Source organism: Sphaeramia orbicularis, chromosome 17 (genome assembly GCF_902148855.1).
Source record: "Sphaeramia orbicularis chromosome 17, fSphaOr1.1, whole genome shotgun sequence".
NCBI classification, from domain to species: Eukaryota; Metazoa; Chordata; class Actinopteri; order Kurtiformes; family Apogonidae; genus Sphaeramia; species Sphaeramia orbicularis.
The window spans coordinates 22,193,611-22,216,791 of NC_043973.1; the positions used below are offsets into that span (position 1 = coordinate 22,193,611).

At 32.9% G+C, this 23,181-nt stretch overlaps 1 protein-coding gene across 2 annotated transcripts in view; it reads right to left on the reverse strand.

Moving 5' to 3' along the window:
• Positions 1-352: 352 nt before the first annotated feature.
• ephb1 (EPH receptor B1) overlaps positions 353-23,181 on the reverse strand; it is a 288,997-nt gene continuing 266,168 nt past the window's right edge. For both annotated transcript variants that reach the window (XM_030161328.1, XM_030161327.1), the window contains exons 14-17: positions 19,815-20,008; positions 18,820-18,975; positions 15,884-17,348; positions 353-847 (exon numbers count right to left, since the gene is read on the reverse strand). In XM_030161328.1, the coding sequence (XP_030017188.1) occupies positions 17,240-17,348; positions 18,820-18,975; positions 19,815-20,008 (459 nt within the window). In that variant the 3' untranslated portion in view covers positions 353-847; positions 15,884-17,239. The remainder of the gene's footprint in view (positions 848-15,883; positions 17,349-18,819; positions 18,976-19,814; positions 20,009-23,181) is intronic.

The window sequence follows — 23,181 nt, forward strand, 5'->3', positions numbered from 1 at the left end:
CTTTGTTAATGCTGTCTGCGTTTGCAAACATATGTGAGGCAGAGATTAGATGGATGCATAATTTCCACTGGTTTGTGAAAAAAAAAAACTATTTTTGGGGGAGTTTGCATGAATTCCGAGTGATGGCTTGTTTATTAGTCGCTGATGGCTTTTAACACATGCTGCCAGCCAGACTGGCGGTGACAAAAAGCTGTTTATTTCCTCAGCCATTATGAAACCAAGCATTAGATGTCACACTCATGCACAGTGCTGACAGTGGTGTTAGTGGATAATAACCCTTCCTTTCTGCTTACTTGAGTCACCATTTATGAAAACAGAATTATCACCCATTGAGTCACAGACCGTAACGTGATTGACTTGTTTTCCAAGGCGTTTATTGAGTGCATTTTAGTACAATAGTTCTCAGAAAGTTACAGCTTACAAACTCTTGACACGTACTCGTCACAATTTACAAGTGGTAGCTATACAGAAACAAAACAAAAGGAAACCGTTCACACTCCTAAACGATGTACCTGTGCACACGTAAATGTCTGTACACACAAAATGTGCCTGCTATTCACATGCATTCGCTCACTCACACACACACACACACACACACACACAAATAAACAATGACACGTGCACACTCGTAGTCAACTTCCCGATCCACTTTGTACCACAGAGGGAGGTCGTGACAAGTATCCCGGAAAGGTCACATTTCACCTGGTCTTCCCATAATAATTCTTCTGTGTTAACTGTGTGTGTAATTGTGAATGTGTGAGCATGGAGTGTAATGTGTATGCTGTTTTATAAGTGTGTAAATCTTCGGGTCCACCGCATAGCCCTGTATATAAAACAGGTTCAGCGTCTGAAACAGAAGAAAAAAGACAGAAAATAAAACAGTTTAATAAGTTTAGTTTAGTAGGGGGAGTCATGTCAGGTCATTTTCAGGTGAACTCAGCTTCTGCTCTTCTGACTTATAAATGACAGGCATGAAATCGGCAACTTAAAGCATCGTTGGTCACTTCTCAGACAGTTACAGCACCATGAAACATTTAACAAGCTCTGTTCTTGTGTTTTGTATCAGTGTGTGTGATGAATGGCTTCCATATGAAGCGGCAGGCAGGCGAGCCGCCTCTCCATTCATCACATTGGAGTGTCATTACAGTCAGATATTTAGAAAGACAAACAGAGCAAATTGAAAAAAAAAAAAAAAGAATTACACTGTTGCATAATGAATACATTCTATCTTCTCATTCACAGGCTCTTGGGTTGAAAAGCAAATACATGAGACTGAGCTGAATAGGGGACTAATGCATTCAAATTGAATCACTGGCTTTGGTGAAAGGGATTTATGCCAATCTCGAAGAAGAGCATGTGATTATATTTAGGAAGACTTGCTAAATCAATGAGTGAGAGAACTCAAAAGAAAAAGTAATTGATTTTACCAATAAGCCATAACAGTTGCCTGATTACAGTATTTCCCATTACCCGACTAACCATAAGAATCGACATTTATATAATGAAAGAGTTGTTGCCACATAAACTGCACCGTGACATGAAAGGAGCTGATTCACTTCAATAAACTAACTTTCTGTACTTTCATCTCAGTGGTCTACCCCACCCCCTCAACCCATCCCTCTTGTAAAATTGACTCACCCCCTCCACACACACACACCCCTTTATGTGTCACATACGCACACACACTCTGTCACGTTTCAACCACTTTCTCATCACGGAGCATCAGCACTGCAAAAATCCAAATCTTACCAAGTGTATTTTTCTTATTTCTAGTCAAAATATCTTATCACGCTTAAAATAAGACATAATCACCTAAAAAGGAACTTTTCAGTGCGATATAAGAACTTATTTTTAGACAATAGTGCTTGAAAATATTATTTCAAGGAATTTTACCAAGATAATTTTCATTTGTTCCACTGGCAGATTTTTTTTGCTTAATTCAAGATTTTTTTTGCATAACTCAAGGAAAAAAATCTGGAATTAAACAAAAAAAATCCAATCTGATCAGCCGCAGGGAACGGAGACTGATGAGATCATCAGACACACCACACACACATGCACAAACAGAAGAACCACCCGTTTTTTATGCTCTTGTTTGTGTTTGTGTGAACCCTCACTGCAAAAATCTAAATTTTACCAAGTGTATTTTTCTCATTTCTAGTCAAAATATCTCATCACACTTAAAATAAGACATAATCACCTAAAGAGTAACTTGTGAGATATAAGAACTTATTTTTAGACAATAGATCTTGAATCTTATTTTAAGAAATCTTACCAAGATAATTTTCACTTGTTCCATTGGAAGTGGATTTTTTTGCTTAATTCCAGATTTTTTTCCTTGAATTAAGCAAAAAAAATCTTGAATTAAGCCAAAAAATCTTGAATTAAGCAAAAAAAAAACAAAAAACAAAACAAAAAAAAAAAACTTGAATTAAGCCAAAAAAATCTTGAATTAAGCCAAAAAATCTTGAATTAAGCAAAAAAAAACCAAACAAAAAACCAAACAAAAAAATCTTGAATTAAGCCAAAAAATCTGCCAATGGAACAAATGAAAATTATCTTGGTAAGATTTCTTGAAATAAGATTTTCAAGATCTATTGTCTAAAAATAAGTTCTTATATCTCACTGAAAAGTTACTCTGTAGGTGATTACGTCTTATTTTACGTGTGATGAGATATTTTGACAAGAAATGAGAAAAATACACTTGGTAAGATTCTGATTTTTGCAGTGAGGTTTTTCCAATGCTGCAAAAAATGCTACACTTGAAACAAGAAAAAAAAAAAAAAAATAATAATAATAATAATTGTAAGTGAGATATAAGAACTTATTTTTAGACAACAGTGCTTGAAAATATTATTTCAAGGAATTTTACCAAGATAATTTTCATTTGTTCCACTGGCAGATTTTTTTTGCTTAATTCAAGATTTTTTTTGCATAACTCAAGGAAAAAAAATCTGGAATTAAACAAAAAAAATCCAATCTGATCAGCCGCAAGGAACGGAGACTGATGAGATCATCAGACACACCACACACACATGCACAAACAGAAGAACCACCCGTTTTTTATGCTCTTGTTTGTGTTTGTGTGAACCCTCACTGCAAAAATCTCAATTTTACCAAGTGTATTTTTCTCATTTCTAGTCAAAATATCTCATCACACTTAAAATAAGACATAATCACCTAAAGAGTAACTTGTGAGATATAAGAACTTATTTTTAGACAATAGATCTTGAATCTTATTTTAAGAAATCTTACCAAGATAATTTTCACTTGTTCCATTGGAAGTGGATTTTTTTTGCTTAATTCCAGATTTTTTTCCTTGAATTAAGCCAAAAAAATCTTGAATTAAGCCAAAAAATCTTGAATTAAGCAAAAAAAAACAAAAAACAAAACAAAAACTTGAATTAAGCCAAAAAAATCTTGAATTAAGCCAAAAAATCTTGAATTAAGCAAAAAAAAACCAAACAAAAAACCAAACAAAAAAATCTTGAATTAAGCCAAAAAATCTGCCAATGGAACAAATGAAAATTATCTTGGTAAGATTTCTTGAAATAAGATTTTCAAGATCTATTGTCTAAAAATAAGTTCTTATATCTCACTGAAAAGTTACTCTGTAAGTGATTACGTCTTATTTTACGTGTGATGAGATATTTTGACAAGAAATGAGAAAAATACACTTGGTAAGATTCTGATTTTTGCAGTGAGGTTTTTCCAATGCTGCAAAAAATGCTACACTTGAAACAAGAAAAAAAAAAAAATAATAATAATAATAATTGTAAGTGAGATATAAGAACTTATTTTTAGACAACAGTGCTTGAAAATATTATTTCAAGGAATTTTACCAAGATAATTTTCATTTGTTCCACTGGCAGATTTTTTTTGCTTAATTCAAGATTTTTTTTGCATAACTCAAGGAAAAAAATCTGGAATTAAACAAAAAAAATCCAATCTGATCAGCCGCAAGGAACGGAGACTGATGAGATCATCAGACACACCACACACACATGCACAAACAGAAGAACCACCCGTTTTTTATGCTCTTGTTTGTGTTTGTGTGAACCCTCACTGCAAAAATCTAAATTTTACCAAGTGTATTTTTCTCATTTCTAGTCAAAATATCTCATCACACTTAAAATAAGACATAATCACCTAAAGAGTAACTTGTGAGATATAAGAACTTATTTTTAGACAATAGATCTTGAATCTTATTTTAAGAAATCTTACCAAGATAATTTTCACTTGTTCCATTGGAAGTGGATTTTTTTTGCTTAATTCCAGATTTTTTTCCTTGAATTAAGCCAAAAAAATCTTGAATTAAGCCAAAAAATCTTGAATTAAGCAAAAAAAAACAAAAAACAAAACAAAAACTTGAATTAAGCCAAAAAAAATCTTGAATTAAGCCAAAAAATCTTGAATTAAGCAAAAAAAAAACCAAACAAAAAACCAAACAAAAAAATCTTGAATTAAGCCAAAAAATCTGCCAATGGAACAAATGAAAATTATCTTGGTAAGATTTCTTGAAATAAGATTTTCAAGATCTATTGTCTAAAAATAAGTTCTTATATCTCACTGAAAAGTTACTCTGTAAGTGATTACGTCTTATTTTACGTGTGATGAGATATTTTGACAAGAAATGAGAAAAATACACTTGGTAAGATTCTGATTTTTGCAGTGAGGTTTTTCCAATGCTGCAAAAAATGCTACACTTGAAACAAGAAAAAAAAAAAAAATAATAATAATAATAATTGTAAGTGAGATATAAGAACTTATTTTTAGACAACAGTGCTTGAAAATATTATTTCAAGGAATTTTACCAAGATAATTTTCATTTGTTCCACTGGCAGATTTTTTTTGCTTAATTCAAGATTTTTTTTGCATAACTCAAGGAAAAAAATCTGGAATTAAACAAAAAAAATCCAATCTGATCAGCCGCAAGGAACGGAGACTGATGAGATCATCAGACACACCACACACACATGCACAAACAGAAGAACCACCCGTTTTTTATGCTCTTGTTTGTGTTTGTGTGAACCCTCACTGCAAAAATCTAAATTTTACCAAGTGTATTTTTCTCATTTCTAGTCAAAATATCTCATCACACTTAAAATAAGACATAATCACCTAAAGAGTAACTTGTGAGATATAAGAACTTATTTTTAGACAATAGATCTTGAATTTTATTTTAAGAAATCTTACCAAGATAATTTTCACTTGTTCCATTGGAAGTGGATTTTTTTGCTTAATTCCAGATTTTTTTCCTTGAATTAAGCAAAAAAAATCTTGAATTAAGCCAAAAAATCTTGAATTAAGCAAAAAAAAACAAAAAACAAAACAAAAAAAAAAACTTGAATTAAGCCAAAAAAATCTTGAATTAAGCCAAAAAATCTTGAATTAAGCAAAAAAAAAACCAAACAAAAAACCAAACAAAAAAATCTTGAATTAAGCCTAAAAAATCTGCCAATGGAACAAATGAAAATTATCTTGGTAAGATTTCTTGAAATAAGATTTTCAAGATCTATTGTCTAAAAATAAGTTCTTATATCTCACTGAAAAGTTACTCTGTAAGTGATTACGTCTTATTTTACGTGTGATGAGATATTTTGACAAGAAATGAGAAAAATACACTTGGTAAGATTCTGATTTTTGCAGTGAGGTTTTTCCAATGCTGCAAAAAATGCTACACTTGAAACAAGAAAAAAAAAAAAAATAATAATAATAATAATTGTAAGTGAGATATAAGAACTTATTTTTAGACAACAGTGCTTGAAAATATTATTTCAAGGAATTTTACCAAGATAATTTTCATTTGTTCCACTGGCAGATTTTTTTTGCTTAATTCAAGATTTTTTTGCATAACTCAAGGAAAAAAATCTGGAATTAAACAAAAAAAATCCAATCTGATCAGCCGCAAGGAACGGAGACTGATGAGATCATCAGACACACCACACACACATGCACAAACAGAAGAACCACCCGTTTTTTATGCTCTTGTTTGTGTTTGTGTGAACCCTCACTGCAAAAATCTAAATTTTACCAAGTGTATTTTTCTCATTTCTAGTCAAAATATCTCATCACACTTAAAATAAGACATAATCACCTAAAGAGTAACTTGTGAGATATAAGAACTTATTTTTAGACAATAGATCTTGAATCTTATTTTAAGAAATCTTACCAAGATAATTTTCACTTGTTCCATTGGAAGTGGATTTTTTTTTGCTTAATTCCAGATTTTTTTTCTTGAATTAAGCAAAAAAAATCTTGAATTAAGCCAAAAAATCTTGAATTAAGCAAAAAAAAACAAAAAACAAAAAACAAAACAAAAAAAAAAACTTGAATTAAGCCAAAAAAATCTTGAATTAAGCCAAAAAATCTTGAATTAAGCAAAAAAAAACCAAACAAAAAACAAAACAAAAAAATCTTGAATTAAGCCAAAAAATCTGCCAATGGAACAAATGAAAATTATCTTGGTAAGATTTCTTGAAATAAGATTTTCGAGATCTATTGTCTAAAAATAAGTTCTTATATCTCACTGAAAAGTTACTCTGTAGGTGATTACGTCTTATTTTACGTGTGATGAGATATTTTGACAAGAAATGAGAAAAATACACTTGGTAAGATTCTGATTTTTGCAGTGAGGTTTTTCCAATGCTGCAAAAAATGCTACACTTGAAACAAGAAAAAAAAAAAATAATAATAATAATAATAATTGTAAGTGAGATATAAGAACTTATTTTTAGACAACAGTGCTTGAAAATATTATTTCAAGGAATTTTACCAAGATAATTTTCATTTGTTCCACTGGCAGATTTTTTTGCTTAATTCAAGATTTTTTTTGCATAACTCAAGGAAAAAAATCTGGAATTAAACAAAAAAAATCCAATCTGATCAGCCGCAGGGAACGGAGACTGATGAGATCATCAGACACACCACACACACATGCACAAACAGAAGAACCACCCGTTTTTTATGCTCTTGTTTGTGTTTGTGTGAACCCTCACTGCAAAAATCTAAATTTTACCAAGTGTATTTTTCTCATTTCTAGTCAAAATATCTCATCACACTTAAAATAAGACATAATCACCTAAAGAGTAACTTGTGAGATATAAGAACTTATTTTTAGACAATAGATCTTGAATCTTATTTTAAGAAATCTTACCAAGATAATTTTCACTTGTTCCATTGGAAGTGGATTTTTTTTGCTTAATTCCAGATTTTTTTTCTTGAATTAAGCAAAAAAACATCTTGAATTAAGCCAAAAAATCTTGAATTAAGCAAAAAAAAACAAAAAACAAAAAACAAAACAAAAACTTGAATTAAGCCAAAAAAATCTTGAATTAAGCCAAAAAATCTTGAATTAAGCAAAAAAAACCAAACAAAAAACAAAACTAAAAAATCTTGAATTAAGCCAAAAAATCTGCCAATGGAACAAATGAAAATTATCTTGGTAAGATTTCTTGAAATAAGATTTTCAAGATCTATTGTCTAAAAATAAGTTCTTATATCTCACTGAAAAGTTACTCTGTAGGTGATTATGTCTTATTTTACGTGTGATGAGATATTTTGACAAGAAATGAGAAAAATACACTTGGTAAGATTCTGATTTTTGCAGTGAGGTTTTTCCAATGCTGCAAAAAATGCTACACTTGAAAAAAGAAAAAAAAAAAAAAAAAAAAAAATAATTGTAAGTGAGATATAAGAACTTATTTTTAGACAACAGTGCTTGAAAATATTATTTCAAGGAATTTTACCAAGATAATTTTCATTTGTTCCACTGGCAGATTTTTTTGCTTAATTCAAGATTTTTTTTGCATAACTCAAGGAAAAAAATCTGGAATTAAACAAAAAAAATCCAATCTGATCAGCCGCAGGGAACGGAGACTGATGAGATCATCAGACACACCACACACACATGCACAAACAGAAGAACCACCCGTTTTTTATGCTCTTGTTTGTGTTTGTGTGAACCCTCACTGCAAAAATCTAAATTTTACCAAGTGTATTTTTCTCATTTCTAGTCAAAATATCTCATCACACTTAAAATAAGACATAATCACCTAAAGAGTAACTTGTGAGATATAAGAACTTATTTTTAGACAATTGATCTTGAATCTTATTTTAAGAAATCTTACCAAGATAATTTTCACTTGTTCCATTAGAAGTGGATTTTTTTTGCTTAATTCCAGATTTTTTTCCTTGAATTAAGCAAAAAAATCTTGAATTATGCAAAAAAAAGTCTTGAATTAAGCAAAAAAAATCCTGAATTAAGACAAAAAATCTTGAATTACGCAAAAAAAAGTCTTGAATTAAGCAAAAAAAATCCTGAATTAAGCCAAAAAATCTTGAATTAAGCAAAAAAAACAAAAAAAACAACAACCTTGAATTAAGCCAAAAAAATCTTGAATTAAGCAAAAAAAATCTGCCAATGGAACAAATGAAAATTATCTTGGTAAGATTTCTTGAAATAAGATTTTCAAGATCTATTGTCTAAAAATCAGTTCTTATATTTCACTTATATTTCAAAGTTACTCTGTCAGTGAATATGTCTTATTTTACATGTGATGAGATATTTCAACTAGAAATGAGAAAAATACACTTGGTAAAATTCTGATTTTTGCAGTGAGGATCTTCTAACGCTGCAAAAAATGCCTCAGTTAAAACACGAAAAATAATCCCTAAAATGAGATTAAAATAATTTATTCCGAGCCAAAAAATCTGCCGATGGGGTAAGCATTTTTTTTCTTGGTAAGAATTCTCAAAATTAGCATGACATTCTTGCCACTAACATTCTTAAAACTAGACCAACTTTTCACTCAGAATAGGACCATCTAGATTATATTCAGTAGTGATGGGAAGTCTTTTGGTTTGTTCATCTTCTGTGAATCGATTCCCTAATTTAAAAGTATCATCTCAGGGCGAGCGTTGGTCATAAACTAGCGGTGCCAAATTGCCAAGCTTACACTGCAAAAATCAAAATTGTACCAAGTGTATTTTTCTCGTTTCTGGTCAAAATATCTCATCACACTTAAAATAAGACATAATCACCTTAAGAGGAACTTTTCAGTGCGATATAAGAACTTATTTTTAGACACTAGCTCTTGAAAATTTTATTTCAAGAAGTCTTAACAAGATAATTTTCACTTGTTCCACTGGCAGATTTTTTTGCTTAATTCAAGATTTTTTTTGCTTAATTCAAGATTTTTTTTGCATAATTTAAGGAAAAAAATCTGAAATTAAGCAAAAAAATCTGATCTGATCAGCCACAATGAAGGGAGACTGATGAGATCGTCAAAGACACACCATACACAAATGTACAAACAGAAGAACCCCCATTTTTATGCACTTGTTTGTGTTTTTGTGAACCCTCACTGCAAAAATCTAAATTTTACCAAGTCTGTTTTTCTCATTTCTAGTCAAAATATCTCATCACACTTAAAATAAGACATAATCATCTAAAGAGGAACTTGTAAGTGAGATAAGTAACTTTTCAGTGCAATATAAGAACTGATTTTTTAGACACTAGATCTTGAAAATCTTATTTCAAGAAATCGGACCAAGATCATTTTTATTTGTTCCGTTGGCAGATTTTTTTCTTTGCTTGAATTAGGCAAAAAAAAAAAAAAAAAAAAAAAAAATATATATATATATATATATATATATATATATATATATATATTTATATATATATATATTTAAAAATCTTTAATTAAGCAAAAAATCTTGAATTAAGCCAAAAAAAAAAAAAAAAATCCTGCCAATGGAACAAGAGAAAATTATCTTGATAAAATTTAGATTTTTGCACTGAGGGTTCTTTTCAGTGAGATATAAGAACTGATTTTTAAACAATAGAGGTTTTTTTTGTTGTTGTTGTTGTTTTTTTGCTTAATTAAAGATTCTTTGGCTTAATTCAAGATTTTTTTTTTTTAATTTTTTTTTTTGCCTAATTCAAGATTTTTTTTCTTAATTCAAGGAAAAAAAAATCTGGAATTAAGCGAAAAAATCAAATTCCAATAGAACAAGACAAAATTATCTTGGTAAGACTTCTTGAAATAAGATTTTCATTAACTATTGTCTAAAAATATGTTCTTTTATCTCACTTACAAGTTCCTCTTTAGGTGATTATGTCTTATTTTAAGTGTGATGAGATATTTTGACTAGAAATGAGAAAAATACACTTGGTAAAATTTTGATTTTTGCAGTGAGGGTTCTTTTCAGTGAGATATAAGAACTGACTTATAGACAATAGATCTTGAAAATCTTATTTCAAGAAATCTTACAAAAATAATTTTCACTTGTTCCATTGACAGATTTTTTGGCTTAATTCAAGATTTTTTTTTGCTTAATTAAAGATTGTTTTTTTTTTTCTTAATTCAAGGTTGTTGTTTTTTTTTACTTAATTCAAGATTTTTTTTTTTTGCCTAATTCAAGATTTTTTTGCTTAATTCAAGGAAAAAAAAATCTGGAATTAAGTGGAAAAAGTCCAATTCCAATAGAACAAGTGAAAATTATCTTGGTAAGATTTCTTGAAATAAGATTCAAGAACTATTGTCTAAAAACAAGTACTTATACCTCACAAGTTACTCTTTAGGTGATTATGTCTTATTTTAAGTGTGATGAGATATTTTGACTAGAAATGAGAAAAATACACTTGGTAAAATTTTGATTTTTGCAGTGAGGGTTCTTTTCAGTGAGATATAAGAACTGATTTATAAACAATAGATCTTGAAAATCTTATTTCAAGAAATCTTACAAAAATAATTTTCACTTGTTCCATTGACAGATTTTTTGGCTTAATTCAAGATTTTTTTTGCTTAATTAAAGATTGTTTTTTTTTTTCTTAATTCAAGGTTGTTGTTTTTTTTTACTTAATTCAAGATTTTTTTTTTGCCTAATTCAAGATTTTTTTTGCTTAATTCAAGGAAAAAAAATCTGGAATTAAGTGGAAAAAATCCAATTCCAATAGAACAAGTGAAAATTATCTTGGTAAGATTTCTTGAAATAAGATTCAAGAACTATTGTCTAAAAACAAGTACTTATACCTCACAAGTTACTCTTTAGGTGATTATGTCTTATTTTAAGTGTGATGAGATATTTTGACTAGAAATGAGAAAAATACACTTGGTAAAATTTTGATTTTTGCAGTGAGGGTTCTTTTCAGTGAGATATAAGAACTGACTTATAGACAATAGATCTTGAAAATCTTATTTCAAGAAATCTTACAAAAATAATTTTCACTTGTTCCATTGACAGATTTTTTGGCTTAATTTAAGATTTTTTTTTGCTTAATTAAAGATTGTTTTTTTTTTTTCTTAATTCAAGGTTGTTGTTTTTTTTTACTTAATTCAAGATTTTTTTTTTTGCCTAATTCAAGATTTTTTTGCTTAATTCAAGGAAAAAAAAATCTGGAATTAAGTGGAAAAAGTCCAATTCCAATAGAACAAGTGAAAATTATCTTGGTAAGATTTCTTGAAATAAGATTCAAGAACTATTGTCTAAAAACAAGTACTTATACCTCACAAGTTACTCTTTAGGTGATTATGTCTTATTTTAAGTGTGATGAGATATTTTGACTAGAAATGAGAAAAATACACTTGGTAAAATTTAGATTTATGCAGTGAGGGTTCACACAAACACAAACACGAGCATAAAAAAACGGGGGGTTCTTCTGTTTGTGCATGTGTGTGTGGTGTTTCTTTGACGATCTCATCAGTCTCCCTTCCCTGTGGCTGATCAGATGCCTTTCAGAGGGGGGGTCCCTGCAGGTGTCAAGCCCACCTCCTCCCCTCCACCCACCCCCTTACTTCCCCTCTCTCCTCTGCCTGTGCCCACTGGAGCGTGGAGTCAACCATTTCTCAGGCCAGCCCCGGCCCAGCCCCGGTCCCAGACCCGGGACAGCTTGGTTACACCCAGGATAAACGAGTTGGAGATCTGCCAGCCAGCGGGAATAGCCAGGGAGAGAGGGAGAGGCCAGAAAAGACAAGGGAGGAGGAGGAGAATGTCTGGAGGGAGGTGAGTATACTTAATAATCTGCTAATGGGCCTGCCATCAATTTCTAATTTTGGAAGGTGGTTAGGACCGTCTTCACTCATGTCTCAAACAGGGCCAAAGGGGATTTCAGTCAGGTCATAGCAAAGATGAGATTCTACAATAGCTCCTGGTAATTGTGTGTTACTTAAAAATTTGCCGGCATGCCTGTATGTCAAACGAATATTATAACAGGAACATTAGAGCCCTGAATAGTAAAACCTGAAACTTCTTCCTTATTTTTTTTTTTTCTCCAAAATTTTTTTTATTTAATTTTATATTGTAACAATCATATGAATGAATGATTTTTTTTTTTTATTATTGTGTCCTGAATAAAAATATGCCCACCCCTTACATGGGCTTATAAGACACCAAAAATACAAACCAAAGACCAAATACTAAACAACAGGCACAACAGATATAAACAATTCCATGTACTGACCTATTTAACCCTTTCATGCATACTGGTCACTACAGTGGACAGCTATTCTACGGCTTTTCTATTGTTTATTCATGGGTTTTGTTGTTTTAGTTCCATATCAGGACTCTTATGCATCATCCAAAACACTGCAATACATTCAATTACTGTAACTTTCCTGTTCTTCATAAACCTGATCTGCAGTAACATGTTTTAGTGTAAATCAATTACTAATTCTTATTAGACTGTAATTTACAAACAATTTTTTTTTTTTGCATATTCTCCTGAGACCCAGCAATGCATTTTGTCCTCGGTAGGGGACAAAAGTTTGACAGTTTTACTATAAAAATGCTGTGCATTGCAAAGGACATTCCATTAAAACCCCTTTAGCCCTATCAGCCCGCCGGCGGGCCGATGGGGCCCAAAAATTATATTAGGGCTAAAAAATTACATTAATATTCATCTACTATAAAAATATAATAAATCAGGACAATGGATGTTTTTTCAACTTTTGCTCAAAGTTTAGACCCTAATGTTAATAAAAGTACATCAAAAGTGTATTTTAGTGCAAACTTTAATGTTCAAACATGATTTTTAATCTTTGTGGGGTGAAATATACACTATTAAAAATCTCCGACACGAACAGTTAATTTATGCATATCATCGTCAATCCAGCTGAAAAAAAAACAAGTGAGGATAAAAAAATTCTAATTTCTCTTTTAGTTTGTTACAGTTTACTCAGGCATAGTAATAGATACAATATTTTAGACAATGGGAATAGATTCTGTGAGGTCTCTAAATGTCCATAGACACCAAGAACATCCATATGAACCTTATTATTGTGACGTAATTCTTCATTTACTTTGGGTATGTCTTTTTAGGCGTTTTTCCCCTGAAAATATGGTCAGGGTTTAACAGATTTTAAAAAAGTCACTCAATAAATAAAAAGAGTTTTAAAAATGTATCTGAAAAAACTGTTGCATGATGCACTTTCCAATCAAGACAATTTTTTAATGTAAAAAAGCTAAAACTGTCCATTTCCTGGGTCTCAGGAGGATAATATCTCCATGAAATGAGTAATAACTAATATGAGAGTATGATAAAATGTGAGAAAACATTAGCAATTTAGCAATTAGCGGAATAAAAAATGCTTTTATTTCATAGTTTTCACACAGTATATCACTTTCTGATGATGATTTTTAAATAAATGTTTCTTTGCTTCAAAACTTAAATGCATGGTGTCCAGCTGAGTGGACATATTTGTAACTCCATGAAAAATACGTTCATTAAAAAAAAAAAGAAAAAAAAAATCAATTGCATTGTTTTTTTCATACCTAAAGCGGAACAAAAACACTCAAGAAAAAAATATTGACTAAGGTTCTCATAATTCGTGCATGAAAGGGTTAAACAAACACATCTGCCTCTCTTTCCAGGCTATACAAACAAATAATACTAATTTATATATATTTGAACTAAACAACCATTTCATCTTGTCATCATCAGTGCTCCAAAACATATCAGGATTTCAGATAAACATGTCACCAAACAAAGAGGCTCTCATAACTGTACAACTGAATGTACCTAAGTTATATCAACATAGTTATGTATCAACTCTGATGCACCTCATACTCCAAGAAAAATATATAAATGTACACATCCAAAATGAATACATAAAATAAAGTCAAACATATATATCTTTAGTTACAATGAGAAATTGTTTGTCCATCTTTTTAATACCTGATAAGACAGGCTACCACATTGCATTCTTCCTTAAATTTGCCTGTAATACAATTTTTTTAAATTCTAAACCATGACATGTAGAAGAATACAAAGCTGTACAGACATCTGTACCGCTGTGAAATCATTATATTTCACAGACCAATCACACGGCAATCATAGAACACCATCCCCAAACTAAAAGAGAAATCAACCGTGTGCACCACCCAGAGCGGCTTAAAAAAAAATATTCCAAATCTAAAATTCAAGATACTGCAGAGCAACATCAGTCATCCGTGGTATTCCCCTAGAATAATGTGGACAGAAGATATCTCACAAGCAAGCAGTACCCAAAAGTATACTGTAGCGTCCTGCCTACCCATGTGGTATCAGTAGATAGTCTGTGCTGTAACTGTCTCAGCTTCACTGGAACCACTGGGCCCATGTGGGCTGTTTAAGACTGTGTGTTCATCAGAATGGCATCAGGCGTCTGTTGGCAAACTTCCCCCCAGATGTTCAGCATGTACAGAGAAGCGACGCTGGTTCACTACGATTTCCACCGCCTTGATTAGCTCATCGCCCATGCATTGAAAACTTGCCGGGACTGTAGTAGCCTTGGACGGGATATTTTCAGCACCTACGAGACCGACTAGATCTGCCTGATATAAAATCTACCAGATGTAGAGAAATCCTTAGGGTGGTCCAGCAATCATGGTAAAAAATAAAGTTTCAGATAACCTCAATTAGAACCCTGCATTAGGTTTTGGCATTCAAAAGATGATTTAGGAAAAAATTTGGAAGAAAAAGGAGATGTTTTAGAGGTTGCACAAGTTGCTGGAAGTTTCCTTGACTAATTTTGCATTTTCTGCATAGCCGAGCTGACCTGCTAAGAGAAGCTGCAGTACTGTCAAAACCAAGGTTTGAGTGCTTCATCTAGCAATATATGTATGAAGTAAGGCCGCCCACATCTGTGGTACTTGAGTGAAGAACTGGTTGGCCTGGCATTCTTGGACTCCAGTGTGACACAAGAGCAGAAGCAGTTGATGGTTCACAACATGATGGAAAATGAAGGTTCAGAGGTTCCACTAAAGCGTTGGGATGCCCTTAATCAAGCAGATTATGAAGGGAAGCAGATCAGTGTTTTTGTCACCACCAGCCCTATGTGTTTCTTTGAAACTTTGGATCTGCCACAAACATTCTTAAGAATTCCTCCAGAAGACTGGGCTGATGATGAAGACTTTCAGAAGGCTGCTCAAATTGTGCATTCCAGAAAAGTTGTCAATGATGTTGCTGAAAGAGGGGTGGAGCTTATTGCAGACTTCAACTGTGGCCAAACAAAAAATGAAGATCACAAACAGTACTGGCTCCAAGTTGTCAAAGAACACAGGAACATTTTTTGTAATTTCAATAAAGCAACAGTGGTTGCTGGACTTTCTAAGTAACATTTTTATGCGAGTTGCAGTTTGATTTTGAGAATAAAATTACAAATTATTATAATATGCCTTATTCATTTGGCTAGTTATGTTATAGTATATAGAGCAATCTTCACATCTTGTGCAACCTCTAAATAATAATTAATTTGCATAAAATTTAGACCGAAGTAATTTGGCCACATATGGAACCAAATGCAGGGTTCTAATCCAGAGAATCTTAGAAAAAAATTTTTTGGACCACCCTAGTAATCCTCCAATAAGTACTAGTTCTCCTGTGTGATCAGTGGGTACTTACCGTGGATTTGGGCCAGGCCATGGTGTGACATTTCCATCCCCTCTGGTTGGCGCTGAGCACTCCAAACACAAACAACAACAGATGAAGAAAACAAAACATAAAACAAATCTGTACAAGCAAGTGCTCACCAGCAAGAGACAGCATGTGTACACCCACATTTAACATGATCTCAATAGATGGATATTTTGTCAATTATTATTACTCCTACGGCAATTTTCATATAGATCTACAATACCAAATCCTTTTACATGTTTCTCAGGTGAAGAGTCAATCAGGAGTGTCCTTGTGCCCCTGGTAGAAGGAGACAACCCTGTGTCCATTGTCCAATCATCCAAAAGAAGCCAGGGCACAGTGGGAATCTACACATTGCATGTGTCTAACACAATCTAGTCAACAAACAAGTCTTTGCCAAAAATGCAAGCAGAGAGTTCTGTACATACATATTCATACATATCACCTTCAATATGAAGGTTTATTATGAAAGATATAATCATATTTAGCAAGAGATAAACATATTTATATTCTCTGAATCTGGGTGGGGCTGGTTAAGAAGTCCTTTGGCAAGGCCTTTCACCCAGGACTCCACAGGTAGTGTTTAAGTTAAAATACAAGTGGGCGGAATCTTGCTATAGTGATAAATACAAACAAACAATCGGATGGAAAAAAGACAAAATATAACTAAGCTCTGAATTTTCACCATCAGTTAATAATACATTTTTTCAAATTTAAAAACAAGCAAACTATCATGATGTGAAAATTGAAAATGGTGCTCCACTGTACATCCCTGTATTCCTCTTTCTCTGCGTATTCGTACTGGTGATTGCTTTTTATTCTAGGACTTTATCTGGCCAAGGTCAAGGCATCTTCATTGCACACATTGACAACGGTATGGGCAAAATCACAGGTCACGAGGTGTTTCTAAATGTCTCACACATCTGTTTACAATTTTAACATCATCTAGTCCAGATAATATAGAGGTACAATATCAATCTTTTTACCACACAGTCTGAAATTGTGAGATATTCCCTGTGTCGATGTCTGATTGTTGGAGTTAACTGGTTTGTGATGGCATCAATGGCATTCACTAACCACAGCAACTTATGTCTCTTTTTCCTTTTGCTGATAAATGAAGAAACAGTATTAAGTCTGCACCCTGAACTTCTGGCCTGGATTGCATGAAGTGTGATAGCTGTTGTGGTAGTGTAGACCCTGGTCTCCTGTTGTCATGGTAGTGAATTAGATTAAGACAATTGTCTCGACTCTGGCGCGTTCCGATGGATCGGGGGTCATTCGAGGGCTGCCATTGTTGTTGGTCCTACGAATGCTGCCCGTTCCGTGGCACAGCGCCTCTTGTAGTCATGCCATCGTAGTGGGCGACTGGCTCATCTGCACCCTCATGGACTGGACATTACTGAGGATCTTCTTCTGGTGGCCTGCTAGGGTGACTCCTATTCTCAGCAAGTCCCTTGAGAAACACAGGCAGAGACAGGAAAAAAAAAAAAAAAAAAAGAAAATGCGTGAACATATTTTGAAGCAATAGATGAAAGGATTACCATCCTATTAAAGATGGATCAGTATGATGTTAGAAAAAAAACAGATGTTGTCCTGGTGCATTTATAGTCCTAACATTAGTATACATGAAAGCACAATCATTGTAGGATGGAACGTTAGCTGCAGTGAACAGAAAACAAATTAATTCCATCACTTGAGAGATGATTTGCTAATGCATGTTGCTTTGCATTGCAAAGAGACTGCATAAATGCCACTAAGCCCCAAGCTTATACTTTTAATAAAAAAAATGTTAAAATGATTTAACATTTTCACATAAATTTGTAGGCTGAGCAGCATTGTTAATTAAAATAAATGAAGTGCAATATTTGTGTCTATTGGTACAACACATTTTATGACAATTGAAGTCATGAACTAGTCTTTTAAAACACAACAGATGAACAGGAAACAAAATATGCCTTTTTACACACATTTACTTCCATTCCATTTGGGATAGTTGTTACCAGAAAATCCTTTACAGTAAAGTAATAATATAATTAATGCACATATGATAATGTTCTTACCAGAGTGACAATGTTATATGTTGTATTTTTTTAATCACTTTAGCTGGGTGTCAAACTCATTTTAGTTCAGCCTAATTTGATTTCCAGTGGACCAAACCAATCAAATAATAGCATAATAGCCTATAAATAATGACAACTCCAAATTATTTAGTGCAAAAAATAACATTAAATGATCAAACTACTTCTATCCAAAACAAAAAAGATGTGAATAATTGGAAAAAAATGAAATTTCTGAAGAAAAATAAGTACAATTTGATCAATATTATGCCTCAACTTACGACTTATACATGTGCATTATGGATCAGATCTACCAAGGCACAAAACAGACAGACTATTGTTAAAATTGCACTTATTTTTCTTTAGACATTTCAGGTTGTTCATATTTATTCAGGTTATTGACATTTTATTGTTAAAGGATATCAGAATTTAATGTTCTTTGCAATAAATCAAAGAGAAAACATTGGTATTTCCATTATTTAGACATAATATCATATGATTTCTCTCATATTAAACCAAGAAGGAAATTTGAAGTCATTATTTCTAGGTTATTATGCTGTTATTTCTGAGTTTGATGCCCTTGACTGTTAATATCTTCAGGGTAATTTTTGCATTTTGCACTTTGTAAATTCATCTCGCGGGCCAGATTGGATCCTTTGGCGGGCCGGACTTGGCCCCCGGGGCCGCATGTTTGACACCTGTGACTTAAGCTTTACTTTGATGCAGTCATTTAAAAACTTGATTTACTGAGTTTATTCACAAAAAAAAAAAAAATGTGCTTGAAACTGAGTCATCTTATATGAATGCGCCCTTCAAGTGCCATATGGGTTTAGAAATATTCATCCGAACACCAGCAGATGAACTCACTCTGAGGTCATTTGAGCCACCAGCTGTAGGGAGGTAAAGCCTGAGTTGAGGAAGTTATCTCTGTACTGGCTCATCTTGATGGCTCCGAGCCAGTCCTCTACCGAGCTGAATGTGTTAAAATCAGGTATGGATCTGTCCAACAGTGGCTGTGAAGGCCTGAGGGAAGAGACAGAAACAAAAAAAAAAAAAAAGATTTGGAGGAATCCTATTGGCATGAAGGCATAAGCACTACGAGGATGCTTCTTAGTTCATTGTAGTGGAAATCTGGTCATTAATAAAGTCACCGTCCTGGTTGAATAACATGCTCCCCTGCAAATCCAAACTCACACTGGGCTAAAGTTCTCACAAAAGTTCACTTTTCAACATGGAAGAGACCCAAAGCACACCACCAAAACAATTGGCTTCAGGGTGTCTCTCAATGGCCCTGGTAACCTCGCCAGAGCCATATAATTTGAATGGAAAATCTGTGAAAAATCCACATCCAATTTGGCTGAAGCTGTGGCTGAGAATGGGTCGGGGAATTCTTCAAAACAGGTGCATAAAACGGTAAGAAACAGTACCCAATAACAACAAGTCTGAGTCTGAATGGGAAAGTAAATAAGATATTTCTGTGTATTTTCCTTCTTTCACTAAAAAGAAGTTTTTTTTTAACTTCAATAAATTAAAAAGTAAAAAAAAATATATTTATACATCACAAAATGTGGAAATGTGAACTTCTTAAGCTAATATGGGGATGAAAGTAACTTCTAAGCAGTAGGAAAAAAACTCCTTGGGAGGAAAAGTTCACATTTGATGCAATCAACTGTAATAAATTCATGTTTATTTTATGAGAAGATGAAAAATAAGCATGCGCATGCAGACTTAGTTGTTAAGACTGCATGTGTAAATACTGTATATACAAATGGATGAAAAGCGTACTGTAATTGTATGTACTTAATGTCCAAGTGAATATGAATTGAATATGTATGGAATGTTGAAAAGCTGTTTAAACTCACACTGCAGGGATGTTAGCTATAGCTTTGAGGCTGGTGGGGTTTCGGATCATCTTGTCCAGGGTGCTGACAATGTCGGTGAAGCGCGGTCGTACGTTGCGATCCTTCTGCCAACAGTCCAGCATCAACTGGTGGAGCGCACTGGGGCAGTCCATGGGCGGGGGTAGACGGTAGTCCTGTTCAATGGCATTAATCACCTACAGAAGAGGATGAAAGGTTATGCTCTAATGGCTATAATAGTCTAACTCAGTGTTTTTTAACCTTTTTAACGTGGGGTCACCTGGTTTCAAATGGGGTCACAAGAAATTTCTAGTAATTGGTAAAAAAAAAAAAAAAAAAATTACTAATAAAAAATATATGGTGATTTGAGAGAGACAATCCCAATATATAAAAGACATGACAAACTGTGAAGCTGAAACTGAAGCACTGTGGTACTGTTTATCTTTCAAATGTTCATTGTGGTCAGTTTCAGATGCTGCAGCTCTTTCATAATTCATAGTTTGAGTCATTGTTTTTTCAATATTAATTTGCAGCCTTGTAAATATGTACATATCCTGACCAAGGAAAATAAAATTCTCACTTTGTGCAGTAATCTCAACCTGGCTTTTCTGCCTCCGTCCATAATAATATACATTATATAGACTAAATGTCATCTAAAATTAATGTTTATTTGCAACATAGTATAGCAAACTATTACATGATCAAAAACAAATCAATTTCAGCAAAAAAAAAAAAAAAGTTTCCATTTTGAATGTTTGGGGTCGCCAGAAATTTCTGATGTTAAAATGGGGTCAAAAGCCAAAAAAGGTTGGGAACCACTGCACTAGATGTTAAACAATGTGTTAATGGTGGTGATTTACTGCTTTTTGTATGTTTTAGTTTTTATTAATGTCTGTTTTTTAATGACAACATCAGCCTGGCCAGGGACTACAAGGTTAAGGTTAATGTACGTTGTGCATTGTCCCTATCTAAATAAATAAATAAAATGAAAAATGCACTATTTTAAATAACAAAACACATGCACATAGTGTATAATCATTTGCATATGTAATTTGAAATGCCACAAATGCCTCCGTTCATAATAATATATATTATATACAGGGTGGGGAAGCAAAATTTACAGTATTTTGAGGCAGGGATTGAAAGACAGTGTATGACCAATTAGTTTATTGAAAGTCATGAGAATTTATTTGCCACAAGAAAATTGACATAATAGAAAATGTTTTTATTCTGTGTCCTCCTTCTTTCTCAATAACTGCCTTCACATGCTTCCTGAAACTTGCGCAAGTGTTCCTCAAATATTCGGGTGACAACTTCTCCCATTCTTCTTTAATAGTATCTTCCAGACTTTCTCGTAATAGTTTTGCTCATAGTCATTCTCTTCTTTCCATTATAAACAGTCTTTATGGACACTCCAACTATTTTTGAAATCTCCTTTGGTGTGACGAGTGCATTCAGCAAATCACACACTCTTTGACGTTTGCTTTCCTGATTACTCATATGAGCAAAAGTTTCTGAAAAGGTATGGATAATAGTGTTAGGTATGATTATGACATCAATATATGTTTGGTTTCAAAACAATTGACATAGTGCCTGCTGAGAAAGAACAACTAAATGTTCATTGTAAATTTTGCTTCCCCACCCTGTAGAATAAACGTTGTCAAAAATTTATATTTATTTGCAACATATGCAAACTTTCAAACTATTGCATGATCAAAAACAAATTAATTTTAACAAAGAAAAAAAAAAAGTCTCAGTTTTGAATGTCTGGGGTCACCATAAAGTTGTGATGTTAAAATGGGATCACGAGCCAAAAAAGGTTGGGAACCACTAGTCTAAATTGAGCAATTGCTACATTAGTGTAGCTTTATATATCTGAAATAAATATGTAAAACCAAGATAAAATACTAGCTATTATTAATAAATTTGCTCTTTATACAATATTGTTTCAGTTAACTTGGCAGCGGCTGGACAGATCAGCTCAGATCAGAAGCCAATAATAATGTATTTCATTCAAAAACTAATTCATCTGAGGTTGACAACAAACAGCTCATCCACTATATAATGTGACATACATGCCTCTGCCTCAGTGCCATCCCACAGCTCCCCGTCACCTCCCTATAAAGACACACTCCCTCTAGTCACTCAAGAAACTGTTAGCATTCAGACTGATGTGCCCTTCCTCTTGACTTTATCCAATCACATGTCACTACTGAGGACAGAGCGAGGAAAGAGAGCGAAAGGGGACAGAGGCAGTGTCACGGTAAAAAAGCCGTTGCTGGGGAATAGGCAGGCTGTGTATAAATAATACTGTGAGGAATGGACACTTGACATATGTCACTTTGTGGTAATAGTCTATCTGAGCTTTGTTAAAAATATAAGTAAGTAGAGTATCTATAGCATTAATACTTGATATTTAGTAGCAGTATTAACAGTCATGGACCTTTGTTACCTCTACCAAGGAGGTTATGTTTTTGTCAGTGTTGGTTTGTCTGTCTGTTTGTCTGTCTGTGTGCAAGATCACACTGGTCAACAACAAATTTACTGTTTAAGTTTTTAAGCTGATTTAGGATAATTTTGGTGTGCTGAATCCAAAAATCACATTAATTTTGCTCAATCAGGTCAACTTTCTGAACTATGCTACATATTGGCTTTTTAACATTTTTGCTTACATTTATGGGCATTTTCACATCATATGATACAAAATTCTTTCATATTTCTTCCAATAAACGAGTTCTGATGATTTTACTTTTGCCAATTTATGATTAATGTTTTTTTTTTAATATTACAGGTGAATGAAATGGCTTCGACTAGAAGATCTTGCAAAAATAAGCCTGATGTATTCTGCTATATCTGCGGTGAATACATCATTGTACCTAACAGGAATCCTGTTAGAAAATGATTTTTTTTCTCTTAAAACCTATTTTGGGTGAGAACTATATAAAAAAATCAACTGATAAAGTAACAAAAATGTAATCAATTTTGTGAGAAGATCAAATTTTTCAAAATCAAATTAGCAAAAAAACCTGACCTGATTGAGAAAAACAGATGTCATTTTTGGATTTAGCGGTGCAAAATGGTCCTAATTCAGTTGAAAAAACCTAGACCACTTGCAAAAAACATTTTTTTGTAACCCAGTGTAACTCAAAAAGTTATGGACAGATTTGGAAGAAAATTTCAGGAAATGTTGATACTGGTACAAGGAACAAACGATTAAATTTTGGTGGTGATCGGGGGTCGGGGGGCACTGATCTGCCTTGGCGGAGGTCTGTGCTGTCTTTTCTAGAAAAGCACTCGTAGAGCGCAGACCTCCGCCAAGGCAGATCAGTGCCCCCCCCCCTTCCTGATCACCTCCAAAATTTAATCATTT